The sequence below is a fragment of the Brachyhypopomus gauderio genome, chromosome 4 (assembly GCF_052324685.1).
Source record: "Brachyhypopomus gauderio isolate BG-103 chromosome 4, BGAUD_0.2, whole genome shotgun sequence".
Lineage (NCBI taxonomy): Eukaryota > Metazoa > Chordata > Actinopteri > Gymnotiformes > Hypopomidae > Brachyhypopomus > Brachyhypopomus gauderio.
Window position 1 is genome coordinate 8,302,504 of NC_135214.1, and position 22,916 is coordinate 8,325,419.

At 41.4% G+C, this 22,916-nt stretch overlaps 1 protein-coding gene across 3 annotated transcripts; it reads right to left on the reverse strand.

Moving 5' to 3' along the window:
• Positions 1–1,178: 1,178 nt before the first annotated feature.
• Positions 1,179–22,236, reverse strand: glra2 (glycine receptor, alpha 2). Of its 3 annotated transcripts, none has more exons than XM_077001991.1 (9): positions 21,741–22,236; positions 20,709–20,842; positions 17,866–17,933; positions 14,546–14,769; positions 10,642–10,724; positions 10,271–10,408; positions 7,147–7,361; positions 4,330–4,479; positions 1,179–2,995 (listed from the first exon to the last, which is right to left on the reverse strand). In XM_077001991.1, the coding sequence occupies exons 1-9, from the start codon at positions 21,806–21,808 to the stop codon at positions 2,723–2,725; spliced, it is 1,353 nt and encodes a 450-aa protein (XP_076858106.1). In that variant the 5' UTR covers positions 21,809–22,236; the 3' UTR covers positions 1,179–2,722. The 3 variants fall into 3 exon arrangements, with proteins under 3 accessions (XP_076858106.1, XP_076858107.1, XP_076858108.1); XM_077001992.1 differs by lacking the exon at positions 17,866–17,933 and adding an exon at positions 18,014–18,081; XM_077001993.1 differs by lacking the exons at positions 20,709–20,842; positions 21,741–22,236 and adding an exon at positions 18,014–18,062.
• Positions 22,237–22,916: the final 680 nt, after the last annotated feature.

A 22,916-nucleotide genomic window follows, 5' to 3' on the forward strand; every position in this document is an offset into this window, starting at 1 on the left:
GGTGTGCTGATGGTTGTGTGTTTGTGTATAGTGAGGATGTTGGGCTGCAGTGGTGTGCTTATAGTTGTCTGTGTTTGTTTGTGTGTAGTGAGGATGCTGATGGTCAGCACATCACTGCACTGTGTTTGTGTGTGTGCGCATAACCCTCACTACACACACACACACACATCAGCCCATCACCCTCACTATACACACACACACACACACACACACACATCAGCCCATCACCCTCACTATACACACACACACACACACACACACACACACACACACATCAGCCCATCACCCTCACTACACACACATACTTATCAGCTCATCACCCTCACTATACACCCACATCAACCCATCACCCTCACTATATACTTACACATCAGCCCATCACCCTCACTATACATACACACACACACACACACACACACCCACCCACCCATCAGCCCATCACCCTCACTACACACACACACACACACACACACACACACACACATCAGCCCATCACTCTCTCTACACACACATACTTATCAGCTCATCACCCTCACTATACACACAGACACACACACACATCAGCCCATCACCCTCACTACACACACATACTTATCAGCTCATCACCCTCACTATACACACATATATCAGCCCATCACCCTCACTACACACCCACATCAACCCATCACCCTCACTATACACATACACATCAGCCCATCACCCTCACTACACACACACACACCCATCACCCTCACTATACACACACACACACACACACACACATCAGCCCATCACCCTTACCACACACACACACACACACACACACACCCATCAGCCCATCACCCTCACTATACACACATACTGTGCATACTGCATATTGTTAAATTTCCTTTGGGATCAATAAAGTATCTACCTACCTACCTACTGTGCAACATCATACAATAAAAGGCTTCCCTGGCCTTAGCACTGATGTGTACCTAAGGAAATTCCCCCCTTCTACTGTGTTCACAACCCATCTGATGTTTAACACTGTCATTTAAGAAATGTTCAGGTCAAATGTTTGTCCATTGGGTAAGAAAACAATACTGAGTAAATGGGTATTTTTTAGCTCATGCTAGCCACCCCGCGAGGTATGTTTTAATGCTCCACACTTCAATTAAACATCAAAACAGTGTTTTATTTGTGACCATAATGTTAACTTTGAGCATTGTTTTAAGTACAAATTGTATGAGACACAAGTTTCATTTACACAAGCAGTAAAAGAAACTGAACAGAGGTGTGACAAAGTCTTATTGGGCCATGTTACTGAGCAGTGATCCGTCTTAGGGTTAGGATAAGGGTTAAGGTTTAAGGGTTAGGGTTATGGTTCAGGGATAGAGTTAGGGTTCAGGGATTCAATGATGACAATACTTGACTCACAGCCCTGGATTTGAGCTTCAAGCATTCCAATGATTTAATGTGTCAGCGTTTGCACTATAAAATAACGTGCATTATATTCTAAGCAGATTAAGAGGAAAAAGTTATGACTCAGTCCATAGAAATCATCAGGACACAAGTATAAAATTGGTAACCATCCTTTCTATGAAATCTAGTAAAAACTGGGCTTTCCTGGTGGTATACAAATTGATAGAATGTTACTGTTTGAGGCTTGTATAAATATTGTGGCAGTACAATCACATCCAGTCTGGGCAGGAACAACACTGTTGCTCTCTCCAGTTCATAAACAACTGGATAGCTTTTTTATCTGTTTATCCTACTGAACTGGATTTGAGTGGCACAGTAATGATGTAATGACACAGAATACTTTAATAGAGTATTCATGATCATGAATGTGTAATTCTGTAAGCCTAACCTAACCCTAAACCCTACCTTAACCTAATGTGAGGATGAGTTGTTTCTAGAGTTAGGATTAGGGTTAAGGTGAGGATGAGTTGTTTCTAGGGTTAGGGTTAAGGTTTCTAAATAGAATAATTGTTACAAGAGTGATGGAAAGAAGTAAGGGTGTAGGGAGAAAGTAACAATGTGATACAATCCATGACATGTCCATTATGATCCATGTCCATAATGCATTATGATCCAGGACAATAGGAACATGTTCTGCTGTGAATGGAGCTCACTCTTCTTGACAATGTGGATGAATCCTCAAGCTTATTAACTGCTCAGATACAGCCCAGTGTCTGTAATCACAGTGGGTGGTATTTCACCACAGAACAAACAAACACATTCTAACCCTAACACAATCAAACACTAACCCTAACACACTCAAACACATCACTGAAGTGCCTATGGTCTTTAATGTTTTTAATTGGTCAAGTCAGTATAGCAGTCAAGAGAGGGGGAAAAGAAGACTTCAAATGAAACTGTAATTGAAATTAACTTCATTACAGACCTAGACAAGCAACATCTGTGATTCATTGACCCCAAAGGATTTGTGGTCAAAGTACCAGACATGACATTTTCATTCATAAAAATATGTGGCAAATTATTTAGCAAAAACTATCACTGTCCAGTTACTTATGATTTTCATTGTGCTTGTAATACATAAAAATTATCTTCATCCACAATGCACTGCCTGCATTTGTACCATACTGCATGGCTGGAATATTTCATGAATTCTTTTCATGTGTCTGTCCCTGATTGAAAACATGAAACCTCCATGAAGATCCTTCTACTCGGCTCTCTCCACCGTGAGCTGAAGCTGAACACTCTCTGGCTCTTCTCAGATCTTATGCACACAAACCTGCTAAACATGTGTGACGTTTTCATGTCGGATTATTTTGTATGTGACCCAGTAGAAGATGTTGAAAATAAGAAAAGCGAGTGGGAAGGCTGCTCTGGAGATGGTGTCAATCCTCTTTGCTCTGTCCACAAACTTTTTCCGACTCTGCTCCATGTCCCTCAGGGTGGACGGCTTCTGGACCACGCCAGCCACTGGGCCCTTTGGTTCCATGACATCGTTCACACAGGGAGCCACGCCATAACCAGAGAGATGGAAACGACCCTCTCTCTGTTCCTCCTGCACAAGAGCAGCGGTCAGCTCACACTTACAGTGCAACAAAGAAGGAGCTTTTAGGAGCACATGAAAAAAAGCATCGCCATGGGGTTATGGCTAGGGTTAGAGTTAGCCCAAGTAATTTATTCATTCTAATCCTAATCATTCATTATAACCAACCCTTTCATTTATTATAACCCTAATCCAAATCCTTTCATTTATTCCAACCCTAACTCTTTTATTCATTTATTATAATCCTAAACTCATCCCTTTGCTTATAGTATGACCCAGACGAGTCTCTAAGGACAGGCTGACACAGTTTTCCACAGCAGAAGTCCTCCGACAGAGAAATGTTCCTTCTTTTAATGCCGCTTATTAAGGTTTTCCTAAGGTGATGAATACTTTTCTGCAGCATTAATATGCCTGGGTCTCAGCAGCTGCCTCAAACTGTGTGAATTAATGAGGAATCTAGTGTGGTTCATTTGCATTTGAAACAGGATTGCATTTGCTGGTAGTGCAAAGGAACGAGAATGCTCTGCATAGGTACATCAAAGCCTAGACCTAACTAACCCTAAACCTAATCCTAATCCTACCCTAATTCTAACTCCTAGTTAACCCTAACCTAACTCTAACTAATCTTCGCTTCCGTTTGGATTTCTCAAGAACATTTGAAATAATTAGAAATACAGAATTCTGTATTATTAAGCGGTTTTGAATATTGGAGACATATTTATTGGAGACTCATTTTTGACTATAATTAAGTTTGGACTCGGCAAATTATCTAGTCTTAGATAAGTGTAAAATAGTTCTTATCCTTTTCAGCAGGCATGTGCTGGATCTAGTTTCTCAGCAGGAAGCAGACTCACTGCAAAGTGGTTGCTTTTTACATTTTATTTTATTATTTTATGCAGCTACTGTAATTTTCTGACTTTTTAATCTGTTTTATTATTACTTTTATTAAAAATGTTTTTTAATTAATTGATTTTTAAATTACTATGTCTTCTTAATTTTTACTTTGTTGTACAGCACATTTGGTCAGCTTCAGCTTTTTTAAAATTTATAAATAAATTAAATTTAATTACATCATGTGACCACGTTTGCTGTATATGCAATAAATGCTGTAAATGCAGAAAAATGTTGTATGTGCTGTACATGCTATATATGCTGACTATGTTGCATGTGCAGTATATGCTGTATAGATGCTGTATGTGTTTCATTCCCTTTTTACTTTTGCTAATTGAAAATTAAATTATACTGTTTCCATAATCAAAATTCAGTTACTCTTTATAATCCATTTGTTAGGTTTATTTCATTTAAATCACTTTGTTTCATAATGTTTGATCATGGGTGTGACCTACCTCCAGACAACGTCTTTGCCTTCGCTTAAGTCGCAGAAACTCTTTCTGTTGCCTGGATACAAAGTTCACTCCTGCATATTCAAGTAGGGCAGCAAAGACGAACAGGAGACAGACAGCCATCCAGATGTCTATGGCCTTCACATATGAGACCTGCCCATTGATAAACCACACAGGCATATGGCCACTCAACCATTTTGTACACTTTCATCAGTGTTGCGATACAGAATTCTAGTTCTCCTGAATGATGGTAAATTAACCTAAAGGCTGCAGCAGAACTGGGCTGTGCGTGGTGGACATGTGGAGGGGTGCGTGGTGGACATGTGGAGGGGTGCGTGGTGGACATGTGGAGGGGTGTGTGGTGGACATGTGGAGAGGTGTGTGGTGGACATGTGGAGGGGTGTGTGGTGGACATGTGTAGGGGTGCGTGGTGGACATGTGGACATGTGGAGGGGTGCGTGGTGGACATGTGGAGGGGTGTGTGGTGGACATGTGGAGGGGTGCGTGGTGGACATGTGGAGGGGTGCGTGGTGGACATGTGGAGGGGTGTGTGGTGGACATGTGGAGAGGTGTGTGGTGGACATGTGGAGGGGTGCGTGGTGGACATGTGGAGGGGTGTGTGGTGGACATGTGGAGGGGTGTGTGGTGGACATGTGGAGGGGTGTGTGGTGGACATGTGGAGGGGTGCGTGGTGGACATGTGGAGGGGTGTGTGGTGGACATGTAGAGGGATGCGTGGTGGACATGTGGACATGTGGAGGGGTGTGTGGTGGACATGTGGACATGTGGAGGGGTGCGTGGTGGACATGTGGAGGGGTGTGTGGTGGACATGTGGAGGGGTGTGTGGTGGACATGTGGACATGTGGAGGGGTGCGTGGTGGACATGTGGAGGGGTGTGTGGTGGACATGTGGAGGGGTGTGTGGTGGACATGTGGAGGGGTGTGTGGTGGACATGTGGAGGGGTGCGTGGTGGACATGTGGAGGGGTGTGTGGTGGACATGTGGAGGGGTGCGTGGTTGACATGTGGACATGTGGAGGGGTGTGTGGTGGACATGTGGAGGGGTGTGTGGTGGACATGTGGACATGTGGAGGGGTGCGTGGTTGACATGTGGACATGTGGAGGGGTGCGTGGTGGACATGTGGAGGGGTGTGTGGTGGACATGTGGAGGGGTGTGTGGTGGACATGTGGAGGGGTGCGTGGTGGACATGTGGAGGGGTGTGTGGTGGACATGTGGACGAGTGCGTGGTGGACATGTGGAGGGGTGTGTGGTGGACATGTGGACATGTGGAGGGGTGTGTGGTGGACATGAGGAGGGGAGGGGCATGTTTGGGTAGATGGAAAGAAAAGAGCTGATGCATTCTCCACTGACTGTGGCTGATCATAATTTTTGCTTGTAAAACTTCACACATTGCAAAACCTTATAGTACAGCATGTAAAAGAATCCAAGACAGAGAGGTTTTATGATATTTCATGTGGTGAATAATGTATACAATATAGAATATATGCAGGAATTGTTCTCTTGTTCATTTACTGTTCACTTCCTAAAAACTCTAAATAACTAGATAAGCAAATAATACAATAACAAGACTATGGTTACCAAATTCTCTTTTTCTTTGCTTTCCCAGATATCTCAGCCTTCTCTAATTAATAATAACACGATTGTCAATGGAATGTTGAAGCTAATATTAATAAAGCAGTTACACAAAATGTAACGAGCACATTTATATTCAGGCCCTACCATCTCTACCTCCCCTACCACCCCTACCTACCCCTAACCATCCCTACCACCTCTAACCACTCCTACCACCCCTACCTACCCATAACCATCCCTACCACCCCTAACCACTCCTACAACCCCTACCTACCCATAACCATCCCTACCACCCCTAACCACTCCTACCACCCCTACCTACCCATAACCATCCCTACCACCCCTAACCACTCCTACAACCCCTACCTACCCATAACCATCCCTACCACCCCTAACCACTCCTACCACCCCTACCTACCCATAACCATCCCTACCACCTCTAACCACTCCTACAACTCCTACCTTCCCATAACCATCCCTAGCACCCCTAACCACTCCTACCACCCCTACCTACCCATAACCATCCCTACCACCTCTAACCACTCCTACCACCCCTACCTACCCATAACCATCCCTACCACCTCTAACCACTCCTACAACTCCTACCTACCCATAACCATCCCTACCACCTCTAACCACTCCTACCACCCCTACCTACCCATAACCATCCCTACCACCTCTAACCACTCCTACAACTCCTACCTACCCATAACCATCCCTACCACCCCTAACCACTCCTACCACCCCTACCTACCCATAACCATCCCTACCACCCCTAACCACTCCTACCACCCCTACCTACCCATAACCATCCCTACCACATCTAACCACTCCTACAACTCCTACCTACCCATAACCATCCCTACCACCCCTAACCACTCCTACCACCCCTACCTACCCATAACCATCCCTACCACCTCTAACCACTCCTACAACTCCTACCTACCCATAACCATCCCTACCACCCCTAACCACTCCTACCACCCCTACCTACCCCTAACCATCCCTACCACCCCTAACCACTCCTACCACCCCTACCTACCCATAGCCATCCCTACCACCCCTAACCACTCCTACCACCCCTACCTACCCATAACCATCCCTACTTTTGGTGCGAAAAGTTTGATAATTTTGACATGCTGTTTGCAAAGTTCACAGTTTACTGAAGTGAAAGTGGACCATGTATGCTGAACCTATTGTTTTGCTGTGTATGAAATGTGGATGCACACCTTGGGCAGTGAGGCTCTGGAGCCGGAGCTCTGTGTCGTCATGGTGAGCACGGTGGTGATGCCCAGGGCAACTCGTGCAGGGGCGGCATCCATGTTGATCCAGAAGGACACCCAGGACAGGATGACGATGAGCAGACTGGGGATGTACATCTGGATGAGGTAGTAACCCATCTGCCTCTCCAGCTGGAACTTCACCTCTATGCAGGTGAACTTACCTGTCCAAAACACACATATACACACAGTGGTGAACAGACATGTACATCTGTATTAGGTAATAGTCCATCTACCTCTGCAGATGGAGCTTCTGCTCTATGTGGGTGAACTTATCTAAGAACAGAACACACACACAAACACACACACACACACACACTCGTCCGAGTACCCTATTGCTACGGTTCACTATGTGCATGTTTGTCGTAAAATCATTAAGAACACAAGAAGAAAATGAGCAAACATTTCGATTAATTAATTACAAAGCTTCCGATTAATTCGATAAATTTTTTTAATCGTGTCCCACCCCTAATATATATATATTAGGGGTATATATATATATATATATATATATATATATATATATATATATATATATATATATATATATATATATATATATATATATATATATATTAGGGGTGGGACACGATTAAAAAAATTAATCGAATTAATCGGAAGCTTTGTAATTAATTAATCGATATATATATACCAGATGATTATATAGATATATATATATAAAATCATCTGGTGCCAGACGGGCTGGTTTGATTATTTCAGAAACTGTTAAACTACTGGGATTTTCACACACAACCTTGAGGCAGATGGGCTACAGCAGCAGAAGACCATACCAAGTTCCACTCCTGTCAGCTAAGAACAGGAAACTGAGGCTACTATTCGCACAGGCTCACCAAAATTGGACAATAGAAGATTTGAAAAACCTTGCCTGTTCTGATGAGTCTCGATTTCTGCTGTGACATTCCAATGGTAGGGACAGAATTTGGAGTCAACAACATGAAAGCATGGCTCTATCCTCCCTTGTATCAACGTTTCAGGCTGATGGTGGTGGTGCAAAGGTGTGGGGGATATTTTCCTGGCACACTTTGGGCCCATTAGTACCAACTGAGCATCGTGTCAATGCCACAGCCTACCTGAGTGTTGTTGCTGACCATGTCCATCCCATTATGACCACAGTGTACCCATCTTCTGATTGGCCAGATCACTATATGGCCCTAAACGAATCGTGTCTCTCCAGCTATAGATATGTTCATAACCCCCATCCAAATGGTCACGAAGGTGGTGTCGCCACACTATATGACTCCGATATAGGTGTCTCTCAAAAATCCGACTTCAAGTTAAATTCTTTTGAAAATCTCATTCTCACTATATCAAAATTTATCAACCAATAAAGCCAGAGAGACATTTATGTTAATTACTATTTACTACCCCATACTCTTGCAGGAGTTTTTGAACTTCCTGTCTGATGTATTGCCCCACTACCAAATTAAATGAACTATAACATCTACTACCATAGCTGTGCTCATTGATACTTTACCGGATCTGACAAACAGTGATCTACCTGTAGCTCTGGAAGGGCTAGAGCATATTACCAAGCAGGTCGAGACTTCTCTTCATACAGCTTTAGACACGGTTGTGCCATTGCGATATAAGTGAGTCAGTGAGAGAAGAATGGCGCCTTGGTACAACAAGCACATACATAGTCTTGAATGAGCTGCATGAATCCTGGAGCGTAAATGGCAAAATTACAATTTGGAAGTGTATAGATTATCATGGAAAAACAGCCTTATTGAATATAAGCATGCCCTCCATACAGCAAAATCCACATACTTACCGGTTTTAAAACAATCCAAAAGTCTCCTATTTAAAACTGTTTCTAGCCTAACTAGGAGTCATGAACAACATGAATCTCTTACCTCATCGGAGTGCAGGAGTAACAGTTTTATGATTTTTTTTAATGACAAGATTGATAAAATTAGGGGAAAAATTGTCATGCTCTCTCAGAGCCTGTCAACCTGCAAATGCACTCTGACAGCTGTCTGGTCAGACCTGATGCTCTATTGGAGTTCTTTTCCCCAATTGGTCGTGAGGAGCTTATTTTATTGGTAAAGTCTGCCAATCCCTCCACATGCATACTAGATGCAGTACCAACCCATCTACACAAAGAATTACTACAGAGTAGTAACCTTTGCTTACTATTATTCTCTGAGCCTAGGCTACATCCCCAAATCATTTAAACTCATTTAATAAAAAATCATTTAATAAGACTGAGGTGTTGCTTCTTTTGTTGACCTATAAGGCATTAAATGGTCTTGCTCCACAACATCTGAGTGAGCTCATTGCATAGTATAACCCATCTCACCTTTTGCGCTCCCAAAATGCAGGATTTCTCTTAGATCTAGACTACAGCCGGAGGCAGAGCTTCCTCATTTAAAGCCCCTCAGTTATGGAATAGCCATCCAGCTCTGATCCGAGATTCTGACACAGTTCCAATCTTTAAATCTAGACTTAAGACTTACCTATTTAATCAAGCCTTCAGTTAATATTCTACATGTGAAGGTGTGGAGCTCGGGGGCTCCCAGTCATTGAGTCTTCTGGTAATCTGAGATGTTGATGCTGACTGTCATCCAGCCATGTCATGGGATCACTAGTTGTGACAATGACTTGGATGGAAAGCAATGGCTCAGTGAGCCCTCATGACTGTGGTTACCTCCAGGCCCTTCCCTTTAGTTATGCTGCTATTGATTAGCCTGCCAGAGCCTCATGCTAATCACTGGCACGTGAGCTATGTATGTTGAAATCAATTGTTTAAATTGATGTTCACATACTCAACCTGTATTTTATATATTGGTTCTATGCTTCTACCTAAGACGATTCCATACAAGCACCTAGGAGATGGTCTGGCTTTCCAGTGGATGTGCTGATGCCGGGGTTGAATGTGCCATTGCCGCAAGAGGACGCGTTGATGCCAACTCCTATCCTATCCTAACTCCTTATTATTATTATTATTATTATTATTATTATTATTTACGGTACTTAATACTATATATAGGAAGCCATAAAGCCATATATGATACCAGATTTTTGTGACAATGACTTAGTGTTGTGTGCTCACCTGTATTGTAGTGTTTGGTGCAGTAGCCCAACTCTTTCTCCTCTTTCATGATGAACTGTGGTAAGGTCAGCCCCTCTGCCACCTGCACCGGCCCTTTATCCAACCACTCAAACACCAGGTCATTCATTGTGTAGCCAACTGCAGAACAAAACCATTATGTTTCTGAGTGGATTAGCATTATGTCCAATACATTTAGGATCAAGTTCAAGGGGGAGGGTACACTTCAGTAAATATTTCTGTGAAAGTGTTTTATCACACAAGTGATCTGAGAGGCCTTTTTGCCCATCACACATTATGTCACATCCAACAAGCATGGTTAGTGATGTTAATTGAGTAGTTAACCCAAGGGAGAGATTAAAAGGATGACGTACAACTCTCAAGCTGCATTATGCAGGTCTGAACGTCCATTGGGAAGTTCTTCAGATCCATTGGACAGGACAGGATTAAGGTCAGCCTATGGAGAATGATCAACACTCACTTAATTTAAAAATACACAATACACAAATGTGCAGATGTACCTGTGTATACTTTAGTAACAATACCCAAACTCACTTTATGAGAGATAATTCTTCATCAGAGATAACACTTTGCAGATGTGCCATTAGAGACCCCTGCATGCCCATGAGGCTTAGTCATCCTCCAGTTCTTTATGGTCAGTTTCTCAGTTCAGTTTCTCAGTTCTGCTGTTGTGTGGTTAACAGATCAGCATGAATGCTGTCTTTCGAATGGGTGGATCTGAGAGGATGTACTGACAATTACACGGCAACAAATGGGTCTGAGATTGTCCATCATAAACTGGGGGATCCTAAACCTACTTTAATTCTACCCTAATCCTACCCTAACCCTAACAGCACCTTAATTCTACCCTAACACTAACCATACCTTAATTCAACCCTAACCTTAACCCTACCCTAACTTTAACACTAGAACATTGGGATGCATCAATTGACGCACGTCACAATTGACGTTTTTGTCAAGACTAATACACGTTTGTAAGAAAAATCTGAAAAAAATGTACTTTTATTTATTTAGCATGCTTAGTTGAAAAAACGAAACAAAAGCTGGTTTGCAATAGTGTTTACAATAGTGTGCATGATACAGCAGTCTATACCAAGAACAGTGAGACGCGTCAGTCAGAGGTGTCAATTCCAGGTTCAGAAAGTAAAAGTCTTCACCAGGATTTTGCTCAAGCTTGCTAGATTTTCTAATTAGTGCAATCTAGGTAGAGTTAGGTTTAACACTAGAACAGTGGCAGTTTTGATCTAACATTAACTTACATTTACATTTACAGCATTTAGCAGATGCTCTTATATAGAGCAACTTACAAAGTGCTTTGCATCTGATCACAGAATTCATCCTAGGTAATAGTACGGATAGGCCAGAATTTAAGATACCCTTGAGTCAGACTTCTACTAAACTACAAGAGACAATGTCATTACCTAGTGTTTTACAAGATAAACGTTTACCAAAAAGCACAAATGTATTTAATTTAAGAACAACGGCAAGTGCTATCTGCTGAGTTAGTGCTCTGTTAAGAACTCAACAAACAGGTGAGTCTTCAGTCTAAGTTTGAAGACAGCAATAGACTCTGCAGTCTGAGCAGCTAATGGAAGATCGTTCCACCATCCTGGAGCCAGGACGGAGAATAGTGTGGAGCTTTGACTTCCATGAGACTTTAAACGTGGAGTTTCAAATCGAGCCAAGCTTGAGGTTCTGAGTGCTCACTGTACGGATAGGATTTTGACCATGGACATCATGAAGGGAGGGGCTAGTACGGTTTTGGCTTTGTAAGCAAGCAGCAAGGTTTTATATCTGATGTGTGCAGCTACTGGAAGCCAGTGAAGAGAGCATAGCAGAGGAGTCACATGTGAGAACTTGGGGAGATTGAAGACCAGTTGTGCTGCAGCATTCTGAATTAGTTGTCTGATGACCCGTAGAGGAAGACCTGCAAGTAGGGAATTGCAGTAGTTCAGCTTAGAGATTACTAGAGACTGCACAAGCACTTGAGTAGCTTCCTGTGAAAGGAAGGGTCGTATTCTCCGTATGTTGCAAAGGAGAAATCTGCAGGATCTTGTCAGCTTTGAAACATGTGTTGAAAAGGACAACTGGTTGTCCAACATTACACACAGGCTTCGAGCAGTTTCTGCTGGTGTTAACAAGGTGTTCTCAAAGGAAATGGTGAGGTCGTTGTGTGGGTTTGGGGTTCCTAGAATGTACAGAAGCTGAGTTTTGCTAGGGATGAGCTTCATGTGGTGAACAGTCATCCATGAAGCAATATCTGCCAAGCATGCCGAGAATGGAGCATCAATTGCTCCACTGATCTACTGATGCACTGCAGCAGCACAAATAATCAATTTTTTTACAGATATAGTACGCTCATCTTTTTAGCTCAGCATGCTGCAGTGTTTGTTTACAGTGCTAACATCCAGCAGCGTGAGAAGTCTGGAGTCTGGACACGGCCCAGTCAAGGATATCCTAGGCCTATTACCTTGGTCCAGTTCATCCACGCTTACTAGCCTACTCGCTATTGCACTGCAGCTGCAGACGTTGTGACTAAGAGACCAAAGTCACAGTTGCGTCAGCCTGCAAAACAGAGCAAGCAGGCTGCAACGGCTTCAACCTGCATGCTATAATCTTCAACTGTGTCAACTGACGCCAGAGGTGTCAATTCCAGGTTCAGAAAGTAAAAGTCCTCACCAGGATTTTGCTCAGGCTTCCTGGATTGTGTTGATTCCACTAATTTTACTCGAATCTTGGTTCTATGCTTCTACCTAAGACGATTCCATACAAGCACCTATGAGATGGTCTGGCTTTCCAGTGGATGTGCTGATGCCGGGGTTGAATGTGCCATTGCCGCAAGAGGACGCGTTAATAGCATAGCATAGCATCTCGCCCCTCAGAAACATAAAAAAGTAAAGCACTCCTGAATTTTTCCTATACCATCAGCATAGCAAACAATGACAGAAATTTGGGAACAGCAAGAAATATGTTGTTTCATCCACCTGCCATCCAAAAAAGGGAGCAGTCTGAATTTTATCTCTGATCTCATCAGAAACACTAGCTGCAAGAACAGAGATCAAGTTCTTTTGGACAGAATGAGACATCCCAGGAAGCACAGCTGAAGACCGGAATTTTGTGGTCAGTCATATTATGATAATGTTTCTGTGAACTCCCTGTAACTCTTGTTGGATGATTCACTACTCTCATAATGCCGGCCAAGCAAGGAAAGTCTCATGAATACGGGGCTTTAATAAGGCCCTGTTTTGCTTGACTGTTTCATTGTATGCAATAAAACTGTATGTTCAGCCTTCATGCTGCCCAGGCCACCACACCCTGCACACTCACGTGTTCATTGCTCTTTTCTTTTAATAGGCCTGGTCAAAACAGATCTCCAAAACCCAGTTTTGACCAGATAAGATTGATCCCTGAGATGGTTTCATCAAGAGGCCAACAGTACATTTTCTTTGTCACGGCACTTCCAGTCAGCCAGCTAACTTTGTCATACCAGGAGAGCTGAAAAGAGGAAATACTATGAGTGTGTTTTATTTACACAACGAACAATCAAGTAATATTGCCAAGCAAATAATGGCAACACAAAGAGATAATTGCTCTTTGTAAAAAGTAATTGCTTTTATTTTGAGCCAGGTCAGTTGAACCAGATCTATGCATCTAGTCAACATCCACTTTTACACAAACCTCCCCCAATGTGCCCATTTGCCACATTCTTGCCTTTGGTACGAGGGCAGGTGAACACTGCAGTGTGTCGTTGCCATGCATGCTGGCCATGTTCCCTCTCATGTTCTCTGTCTTCTCTGCCGTGTTCCCTCTCTTCTCTGCCATATTACATCTCTTCTCTTTTAATGTGATATCCTCGCACAGTCATGGTAATAGCTTGAACGTTTATGCTGGAAGAAGTTTGACGTTTGTTAGATATAGTGTTGCATTCAGTTTTATGTGTCTGTGATATTATGTGTCATTTTATGTGACACATTTACTCACTGGAGAGGTGTTGGCCACCTTAAACCCTTATTTAGCCAAAACTGTCCTGTGATCAGAACCTAGCCATTGAAAGGCTAGAAAACTATAGTTTATTTTAGTGCAAAAATATAAAAGTAGCTCATGGGTTTTGTTCACTGGAATATACATTATCACACGTTCTCTCCCAATGACCTCTTCCTCTTTCATTTTAGAATATCTGCATCTGCATTTTGATTAGAATATCAAATTTCTTGTTCTTGTTCTGATGTTGCTGTTTGTGCAGGAAGCCCTTCCTACCTGATGCTGTAGAGAACCGTTCCATCCTTGAAGATCCTCAGCAGCTTGTTGTCAGTGGTGACGTCGTGGAAGTTGGCACCCTTCTCATTGGCAAAGAACAAGTCAGGCTTCCAGATGGAATCTAACATGGAGGGATCCAGGTCCAGTGAGGAGTCAGGGTACTCACTGTAGGCCAGCCGAGGGTCATTCCACTTCTGCCTCAGGAAGATGTTTACTCTGTAGTCCTGCCATGATCCATGCAAGAAATCAGTATCAATTACAGAGTAAATAAAAATGGAGTAAATTAAATAATATTGTTTTCCAAAAGGAGATCCCTCTGCATGAGGATGGTAGACTGATGCAATGTAAAGTTAAATTGGAGCGATTAATTAGTGAAGACATTATTAATCTTAATTGGTGAAGGTTGTTTTAGAGATTTTAAAAAAGCTTTTATTTTGAGCTTGTATATATTTAATGTCATGTAGTTTGTGAAGTAAAGTAATACTTCACCCAGAAATGACTTGATGGCATGGTAATGATGTGAAGATTACCTAATGGTTACCTAGGTAGCCTGGTCACTACAATACATTTGGATGTTACTTAAAGGCTTTGTTACAGTACTAGAGCTATGCGTAAAATCTATGCACTTAAATTAATTTCTGGATAGTTTTACTCAGTAGGCTCCAAGAAATCATATTCTGTTGACCATTAGAAAAAAAATTTCTAAAATGGGCAAAAAATAATTCTCAGTCTTCTGGCGGCAGCTAAATGATTAATTTAATCTCCTAAAATATCAAATGAAGTATTGCTTGCCCATAGGAATGTTTATGGACTGGGTTAACCCCAACCTTAACCCTAGTTCATAGTGTTTGGTTGTAGAATACAGATTAATTAATTAACTGGGGTATAAGCACCATAAGGACATCAGTTAGTCCCTAGGCTCATTTGACATGCCTAATTATGTCTAATAATCTGTTTTCTTAGTGTCATGTTTTACTGGTGAACAAAGTGAACACATGCACAAACACTTATTGTCAGATGTTTAGGGTAGGATGTTGTACTATATGATGTAGTTCATTTAGTTTGATATTTACAGCTTTCAGAAACATCTTATGCACAAAAACCTTGTCACCCAATCCCAGATGTCATCCAGTAGGATGAACATAGGGAGGTCATCATGTGAAGTATTGCCTCTAATTTTTAAATAAGATTTTACTGAGTAGTTACATTGTGGTTCATGTGTATTGACCAGGTTTGGTATTTTCCTGAAACTGTTTGGGTTAGGGTTAGGGTTATTTTCCTGACACCGTTTGGGTTAGGGTTAGGGTTATTTTCCTGACACCGTTTGGGTTATGGTTAGGGTTATTTTCCTGACCCTTTGGTTCTTTGATTTTGGATTTGGTTGCCATTACTGCTCTTTCTGGATTTGGACTGATTTTATTGTAAATTTCAATTTCAACAAATTTTGAGTTAAATTAGCAAATACTTGAAAAAACATTTGATGTATTTTGTGACAATGATATGTGAAAAATAACTCATTGTCAAAATTAAGTGTATCTATTATTTGGTCTTAAAAGAATGCTTAAAATCATGTAAATATAGATGGTTCGAATAGTTGTAAAATAAATTTTCATGTTTCATTCTTGGTTTGAAAATATACTGTTGGTCCTTTTAAAATGTTTTAGATAGATAGATAGATAGATCTTTATTGATCCCTTTGGGAGGTTTCCCTCAGGGAAATTAAGAATTTAATTTTTTTTTAATAATTTAATTTTGTATTATATGCAAATGTTTGTATAAAACATTTTAAAACCATCTAATTCAAACATCTGATTCAGAATCTCTGTTGGTCAGTTCAAGGTCAGTTCAAATAAAGCAGGTAAATTTTAAACAGATTAACAAACAGTCACTCTCTTAGATCAATTAGTCTAGAGCTCGTGCACTAATTGTCAAATCAGTAAAATGACAAAAAAAACATCTCTCACATTGTTATTATTAAGACTATTCCCTTGCAAAAACAGAACGTTATTTAGCCTAGTTGTTAAAGAAATAAATAACTTTCCAGTAATACATATTCTCTTCTCAAAAGAGTTGCTTGGTCCCATTTTTCTGACATCCAATCACATTTCCAGTAGATGTTCATGTAAATTTTTCAAACTTCCCTTTTTTGACAAATCTCAAGCTAAAACCATTATCAGAGGGTGATAGAATTTTGTCATCCACTTTTCACACATCACTTTTATCCCTTCTTTTTCATCCCTCACTTTTTCCTGTTCACTACCTTCTAAACATAGTAAGACTTTTCATGTCCTCCACTCGTTCTTTATTGTTTTTCATCACTCCATCCTTCCAAAGGAATCCACTGACATTGATACTCCTTCAGCTTTAAAGTTAGAACCACTTAATGTGCTGTTCTGATTCTGAACTACTAGGTCTAGTCACCAAACTATACTTTTGACTGATTATACCTTCATATGCATCTATCCACCACTTCTGCCCTTACATTCATCACTCCATGCTTGCAAATGATCCCTTTGATTTTGATGATCATTGAATATTTGAACTATGATAATCACAATAGTCTTGATAATTCAATTGCTGAACCAATACCAAACTGCAATTCAACTGCAATACCGCTGCCATTCAACTATCTACCACTTCTCTCCATTCATTCATTCCTCCATCCTCACATAGGAATCCATTTAATTATGCACTAAATATAGCATTTTCAAGCTATAACCAACAATTCTGTACAAAGATTCAACAGACTCTGTATTCTAACTGCACAGATGGGTTAAAAGCGGAGGACAAATTTCGATTGCAGTGTAAAAATCACAATTGACAAAATACAGCACATAGTCAAAACCTCAATCTTGTAACCCTGTAACAATTGGCTTTGGCAAACAAAAACTTTATGTATAAACTTGACCTTCTATTCTGGGTTAGTTCTTAAGTCACTTAACCTTTAAAAATTAGTTAAAATATTTAAGGGAATCATTTGCTGTGAGTCATTGTGTGAATTATTAACACAAAATCATGTAATGAATGTGCAAGTTATGAAGAAAGATGACGGTCACATGTTGCTCTAATTGGTTAGCAATACATGCGTTTTCTAAGATCACAGCACAGCAAAGCTGTAAGGCTCTGCAAATACTGCACCTTGGTTATGTTGTATGAAAAATGTTGAAAGCAATTATTTTAAAATTAAAAGTAGTTAAAATAGGAACATTTTAATAAAGAATGGGAACATTTTAATAAAAGTTCATAAGACAGAAGATGTGGAAAGTTAGCAGATGGCAGAGGATCTGAGGTGAGGGGTCTATGCACGACACCCAACTCACCATGGTGGTTTCAGCTATAGAACCAAAGCTGTTGATAAATATGTTGCAGGTGACGTTTACAGGAGGACCTGCGGGTAAGGAGTGATAAACCATACATTGGCATCTGTTTTAGTGACTTAGGGAAAAGGCAACATCACGCCAGGCTTACCATAGTGGTTTCAGTCACGGACCCGAAGCTGTTGATAAAAATATTGCAAGTGACGTTTACGGGAGGACCTGTGAAAATGGAATGAAAATGATATAGTGGTGAAAAACGACAACGGGGTCACAGTAAGACCTGCAGGATTTTACTGTTTGACCTGCATAGTCAGGCATTCTCTTAAGAACTGGCAAACATCAGCTAGCACCAAGGTGTCACAAACCCTAACCCTGGATCAGGAACCTGTGACGGTGATGTAATGCGGGAAACTTGAAGGGGTTTTGATTTGGTTGCTAATGAAGGCTTTGGTACTGGTTGTGACTGGTTATTTTGAGACTTATTATTTATCTCAGTTTGGGTAAAACATTCAGGATATAAATAGTCTAGTGTATGAACAAATTATTATTGTTGTTTTTGTTGTTATTATAAATTTTGTAATACCAACATATCAGATTTCAGGTTTTCTTGAATAAGTTTGTGTGAAGATGGGTCAGGCCCATTGCACACCCACACCCAGACATGCCCACTCCCAGACACCCAGACACATCCACATCTCCACCCAGACACTCCCACACTGACACCCCCAACCATATCCACGCCTGGACCCTCAGACACACCGACATACTACTCCACTCCCTCACTCTCAGTTACCAGCCTACTGACACACCTCTTCATCACTATATGCACCTGTTCCTTATTACCTGCTCCTTCTGTTTCCCTATATACGCCCACAGGTTCCAGCCGTCAGTGCTGTGCATTATTCTGATCAAGCCACCTCAAGAGGACAAGCTGCTCTGCTAAAGAGTCTGCTTCACCCTCCCAGTGCTAAGAGAGACCACTCTTTTCTTTGTTTTGAATTCTAATTCAAATGGATAATAATGACATACCTCTGCACCCTCACCCCCTGGTCCCTTCTACTGCCTGCTGCAACAGTGTGAGGGTCAAGCCAGAACAAAGAATGATTGAGAGTATGATTGAGAGTGTGAATAGGACATGATAAAGGTGGGATTGTTGTCGGATATTAACCATTGATTTATTTGGTTTTGATATTCTAATTGGAATTTGATACTCCGAGTTTGGCATTGGAACTTTGGTAGAGCTTCAGACTTTTAATCTGAGGGTCCAGGTTCCAGTCCCCATTAAGTGGACTATGTGAAAATTACAATCTGGCAACTTAAAATTGCAGTGAGTGGACAAATAGTGGATGCAGTTCATAATAGACACGTAAACAGACCTGGACAAGGAAGAAGAAGAAGATGCTGTAAAAGTGTGAGAATGTAGGTGTGGTGCAGGTGTGAGAATGTGGGTGTGGTGCAGGTGTGAGAATGTGGGTGTGGTGCAGGTGTGAGAATGTGGGTGTGGTGCAGGTGTGAGAATGTAGGTGTGGTGCAGGTGTGAGAATGTGGGTGTGGTGCAGGTGTGAGAATGTGGGTGTGGTGCAGGTGTGAGAATGTGGGTGTGGTACAGGTGTGAGAATGTGGGTGTGGTGCAGGTGTGAGAATGTAGGTGTGGTGCAGGTGTGAGAATGTGGGTGTGGTGCAGGTGTGAGAATGTAGGTGTGGTGCAGGTGTGAGAATGTAGGTGTGGTGCAGGTGTGAGAATGTTGGTGCGGTGCAGGGGAGAGAATGTGGGTGTGGTGCAGGTGTGAGAATGTGGGTGTGGGGTAAGTGAGAATGTGGGTGTGGGGTAAGTGAGAATGTGGGTGTGGTGCAGGTGTGAGAATGTGGGTGTGGGGTAAGTGAGAATGTGGGTGTGGTGCAGGTGTGAGAATGTGGGTGTGGGGTAAGTGAGAATGTGGGTGTGGGTTAAGTGAGAATGTGGGTGTGGGGTAAGTGAGAATGTGGGTGTGGTGCAGGTGTGAGAATGTGGGTGTGGGGTAAGTGAGAATGTGGGTGTGGTGCAGGTGTGAGAATGTGGGTGTGGGGTAAGTGAGAATGTGGGTGTGGTGCAGGTGTGAGAATGTGGGTGTGGGGTAAGTGAGAATGTGGGTGTGGTGCAGGTGTGAGAATGTGGGTGTGGGGTAAGTGAGAATGTGGGTGTGGGGTAAGTGAGAATGTGGGTGTGGTGCAGGTGTAATGGAGTTGCATGGGCATTAGAGCGAGTGTTGAGGATAGGTGGAAGTCCTGGGGCCAAAGCTGACTGAATGTTTACCATCCCCCCTCCCACCATAGCCTGACTGTGTGTGTGTGTGTGTGTGTGTGTGTGTGTGTGTGTGTGTGTGTGTGTGTGTGTGTGTGTGTGTGTGTGTGTGTCCTTCATGATCAGGCACTTAAAGAACTTCATGCGTTCATAACTTCTCTAGCACAGTATACTGTACTTTGGGTTTGGAAGTAACATAAAAGCTCTTGTCATTTTAGAGGACCTTGAGAACTTTTAGCAAAGAAAGAATGAACATTTCTGGACAGTTCTGTGGAGCTACATCTAAATCTGGATCTTCACCAGATCTGAGGGTGTCTACCGTCTGTTTACATATAAAACTAGCTATCTTCTCTTAGCTAGCCTTTCTCTCTTGAAGGCTTGTGCATTTATAAAAGTAACAACATCATGGCAAGGCTATACTTAATATTTGGAGAAAGATCAAAAGATCCAATATACAAACCTCATTTTACATTTGATAGAAGCATCATGAAAAATGGAGGTGCTAACATTAAAAATATTACATTATGCTCTTACAGTAAATACAACTGCAGAATGACAGCCACACCTTTGAAGTTCGGTCTTATCCTGGCATCATAGCCTGATGTTTTTCCCATCAGTTTGTCCAGGAAATCCGAAGGTGACATGGTCAGTGAAGTGCCTCTTCCTGCTGACCTCTCCTGCTCTTTTGCTGCCATTATCCTAGAGTACAGCAGACACATTCATTAAAACAACCAGCAACATGTTCAAAAGGCAGATTTTGCAAGAGGCAATATTTTGCATGCACGTCATGTCAATGATAAACCCGATTGTATGACAGGTTCATGTTTGGTTCAAATATACATTTGGAACCCGAGAATGTGTTTGATATCTCATATTGGTCAATGCCCGCACAGACATGGGTCTATATATATATATTGGTTGGACAGAAGACACTACAACATTATTTTTTTAGGATTTGGATATGGAATCTGAACATGAAAATTGAAGATTTGTTTATATATTTCTACTACACTTTGCGCTTATCAGTCTTGCTACCACGCTCTGGATTTTTGCATGTGCAGGGTAAAATCTGAATGAAAGAACAGGAGAATGAACAGGTACTGGTACAGGAACAGGTACAGGTACAGGAGATGTGGCTGGATTTAAAGGGCTTGCGCACTCTGGAAGCAGTTGGGAGGAAGGCACATCAGAAGCAGCAGGCCTACCTTCCACCTGTTTCCACAATGAACCTGTCTTATCTATCTGTGGAGTTGGACCACTGTAGGCACATACTGTTGTTACATACGGTTAAATACGTATTCCTATAAATATATGTATGTGTAATATGCAGTATGTAAATAATTTCGTCAAATACAATAACTCACATATATTAAATTCATATTAAATTTGACTCCTAAGAAATCTCTATCGCGTATCTATGCATAATTTTTTTAGGTTTCACTTTACGCGCTGTGAAAGCTACGCACTCGTCCATGTCTCCGCGCGCCAGAAAGATTCTTCAGTAACCTTGAAACTGCGCTTTGTTTGTAGACATTCGGTAATGGCTATTGTATGGTTCTATCAATGTTTTGGCCGGTAAAACAATCTGTGCACATACCTGAGGTGATCCATTTTTATCATACATGCAAATAAAGTTGTAAAGAGTTTTATAAAAGAACGAGTCATTCCTCTTAGTTGTATGCCTTTCCCGCTTCTCCACAGACGTCCATATGGAAATGTTAGGTCAAGCGCGCGTTTCAAGCGCTTTTTTCCGAACCAAAGCACATCTGTTTGTGATCGAGGTCAGAAGAAAACATATAAGATACGCTCCAGTCCTGGGTATCATGGTTTAAATGGGCAGATGTAGCAGTCCAAAACACCGTTTTGTTTGATTTGCATCAATACACATCCGCTGAGAGTTTCAGCAAGCAGCAGGAAAATGGAAAAATGGGTTGGACTAAAAAATCTTCAAAGAAGAAATTGCACGTGATGATCCTAGTTCACGTTGCGTGTAGGTAAAGCATTTGCAGAGTTAAAACGACCATAGAGTAAGCGATGGATGAATGCCTCATTAGAGAACGTCTACGAATGAGAGACGCGCAGGGCAGTCGGCGAACCAGATTCAGCATTCGGACAGCTCCGGTTTTAACTTCGCACAAGCGTAATCATTCAAAATCGTAGAGGGCGTGAATAGATTACCAATATATTCAACTAATGACGGAAGAAGAATATTCAAATGAATAAAGTTGCATTTGTATTTAATGTTCCAGTACTTTATATTGAAGTAGTCACAATTCTCTTGTCTTTTAAGGTTAAAAATGTCATTATGTGCCCTAAACAACCATACTCTACGTTTATTTAATACTTTTATACTTTTTTTTTACTTTTTGTAGCCTATATATTATGTATGTGAATATGTACTCAGCTATCTGATTTTAATGAGTCCCCTGTCGTATAATGTTTTTGATTTCGGTGCAGGCTTCTTGTTTACAGTAGGGAAAGCACGACACATTCACAAAACAATGTATTAGATGCATTCACAGAGAAAGTGGAACGTCCATGTTATAAGCATAACAGTATTCATTCATTCAGTAATTCCCTGCCACAAAATACAGTGAATTTGATACGTAAACATTTTTTGTGACAAACATGTGCAACATGCATAGGATGGATGTATAAAACACAGATAATATTCTGAGAGTTGCCAAATAAGCTATCAACTAGGCAATTCAAGAAAATCAGGACAACAAATATCCATTAAATACATTAACCACACTGGTGTCATTAAATAAGG

Bases quoted from the DNA above. Each gene is read 5' to 3' on its own strand.
- glra2 (XM_077001991.1), bottom strand. From the start codon at position 21,808: ATGACTCGTTCTTTTATAAAACTCTTTACAACTTTATTTGCATGTATG. The intron at 20,843-21,740 runs GTATGTGCACAG...GCTGTACTCTAG, and splicing joins ATAAAAATGGATCACCTCAG to GATAATGGCAGCAAAAGAGC. The intron at 10,725-14,545 runs GTAGGAAGGGCT...CATTCTCCATAG, and splicing joins ACGGTTCTCTACAGCATCAG to GCTGACCTTAATCCTGTCCT.